General features: G+C 38.8%; 1 protein-coding gene across 1 annotated transcript in view; it reads left to right on the top strand.

Annotated features, from left to right (window-relative positions):
* Positions 1 to 6: 6 nt before the first annotated feature.
* Positions 7 to 1,743, top strand: part of LOC106877457 (sodium-dependent phosphate transport protein 2B) — a 30,202-nt gene continuing 28,465 nt past the window's right edge. Inside the window, exon 1 of the mRNA XM_052974977.1 lies at positions 7 to 1,205. Coding sequence (XP_052830937.1) covers positions 1,161 to 1,205 — 45 coding nt within the window. The 5' untranslated portion in view covers positions 7 to 1,160. The remainder of the gene's footprint in view (positions 1,206 to 1,743) is intronic.

Genomic DNA, 1,743 nt, shown 5'->3' with positions numbered 1-1,743 from the left:
GTACTTCAGTAAGGTAACCAATAACATTAAGTCCATATTTGTCTCACCTGTCGTGAAAAAAAAACATTTTGTCTTCGTAAGTCGAACACTTAACAGAGTAAAACACCGTTTCTTGAATTTCCCTTTCACTCGGCTCTTTCTTCCTCCTCTATCTCTCCTTCTCCCCCCCCTCTCTCTCTCTCTTTCTCTCTCTTTCTCTTTTACTTTCTTTCTTTTTGCCCCCACTCATTCTCTCTGTCTCTGCCTCTCTGTCTTTTCTGTCTCTTTCTGATGTAAGTGTTCGAGTATAAGGACCCTGTTTGTAGGGACACGGAATGTAAATACTACAGTCACGTGTAAAACACACACACAGAGACACACATGCGCAAAGGAACTTACCTAGAACTCACTCAACTTTTTATTCCGTATTCCTCGAATGTTACCCGGTACTTCTCAAGTCTTCGTAACCGGTTTCTACTTTCGAAGAGAAAATTGGAAACCAGAACGAATTCAAACCAAGGAACGAAGCACTTTAATATGACACCAACATTATCAACAACACCAACATTATCAACAACACCAACATCCGTAATAATAATAACCGGAGCAATAACACCAACGATTATTACGACAAGAGAGTGTTCGGGTTATTTGGTCTGCTAGAAACAGCAGCTAAGACTGTTCGTTAAATAACAGTCTACCAGCTTAAAAAATAGAAAGTGGGAAAAAGAACACCACATTATTTAAGGCAGGATGGTCATGTTTGGAATGCCTTTGATCATAGGTCTGCTTATTCAGGATTGGCTTAAAGCTAGACAACAACAATAACAACAACAATAACAGCGAAAGACAAAAACAAAATATGACGGTTACAAAGATAAGGTAAGATCCGGAATCTAAGGAATCGTTTGCCTTTCTGCAATTTTGGTATTAACCTCTATATTCTTAATCTTTGAAGAAGAACAAATTTCCGAAACGTTGGATTTCAATCCCTTACAGCAAATCAACAATTCCGTTATTTATTTTGGATTTCCTTTGAATCTTCATGCCGTAAAGGTATTATCCGAAGTGTTAGTATTGCCCATAAAGGTGCTAGCATTGGTTTTGGTGTTTGGTGGTGTTGTTATTGTTGTTGATGTTGGTGTTGTTGTGTCAAAGCCAGTAAAAGGTCACATGACACTATGTCAACCAATCACATCCCTCATGATGAAAATATTCCCATCCAGGTAAGCCACTTTTATGTTCGTTATATGAAGACTGGGTATCTTCTTTTGATACTTGTTCTTACCATTCTTGTTGCCATGACCGATGTTGTTCTTGTTCTTGTTGATGTTGCTTACCAATTTAGGTAGCTAATGGTTTATCCACCACCATCAAAAATGCGTGTCATCCAAACAAACTTAATCTGTCGCCCTATTCAACAAACTTAGTCTATCGTCCGGTTTAACAAACTTAATCTGTCGCCCAGTTTAACAAACCTAATCTGTCGCCCGGTTAACCAAATTTAATCTGTTGCCCGGTTTCACAAACCTAATCTGTCGCCCGGTTTAACAAACCTAATCTGTCGTCCGATTAACCAAATTTAATCCGTCGCTCGGTTTACCAAATTTAATCCGTCGCTCGGTTTAACAAATTTAATCTGTCGCCCGGTTTAAAACACTTAATCTGTCGCCCGGTTTAACAAACTTAATCTGTCACCCGGTTTACCAAATTTAATCCGTCACCCGGTTTACCAAATTTAATCCGTCGCTCGGTTTAACAAAT

Source organism: Octopus bimaculoides, chromosome 20 (genome assembly GCF_001194135.2).
Source record: "Octopus bimaculoides isolate UCB-OBI-ISO-001 chromosome 20, ASM119413v2, whole genome shotgun sequence".
NCBI lineage: Eukaryota > Metazoa > Mollusca > Cephalopoda > Octopoda > Octopodidae > Octopus > Octopus bimaculoides.
Note: the sequence above shows the minus strand (reverse complement) of the source record. Positions and strands in the feature narration are given on the sequence as shown.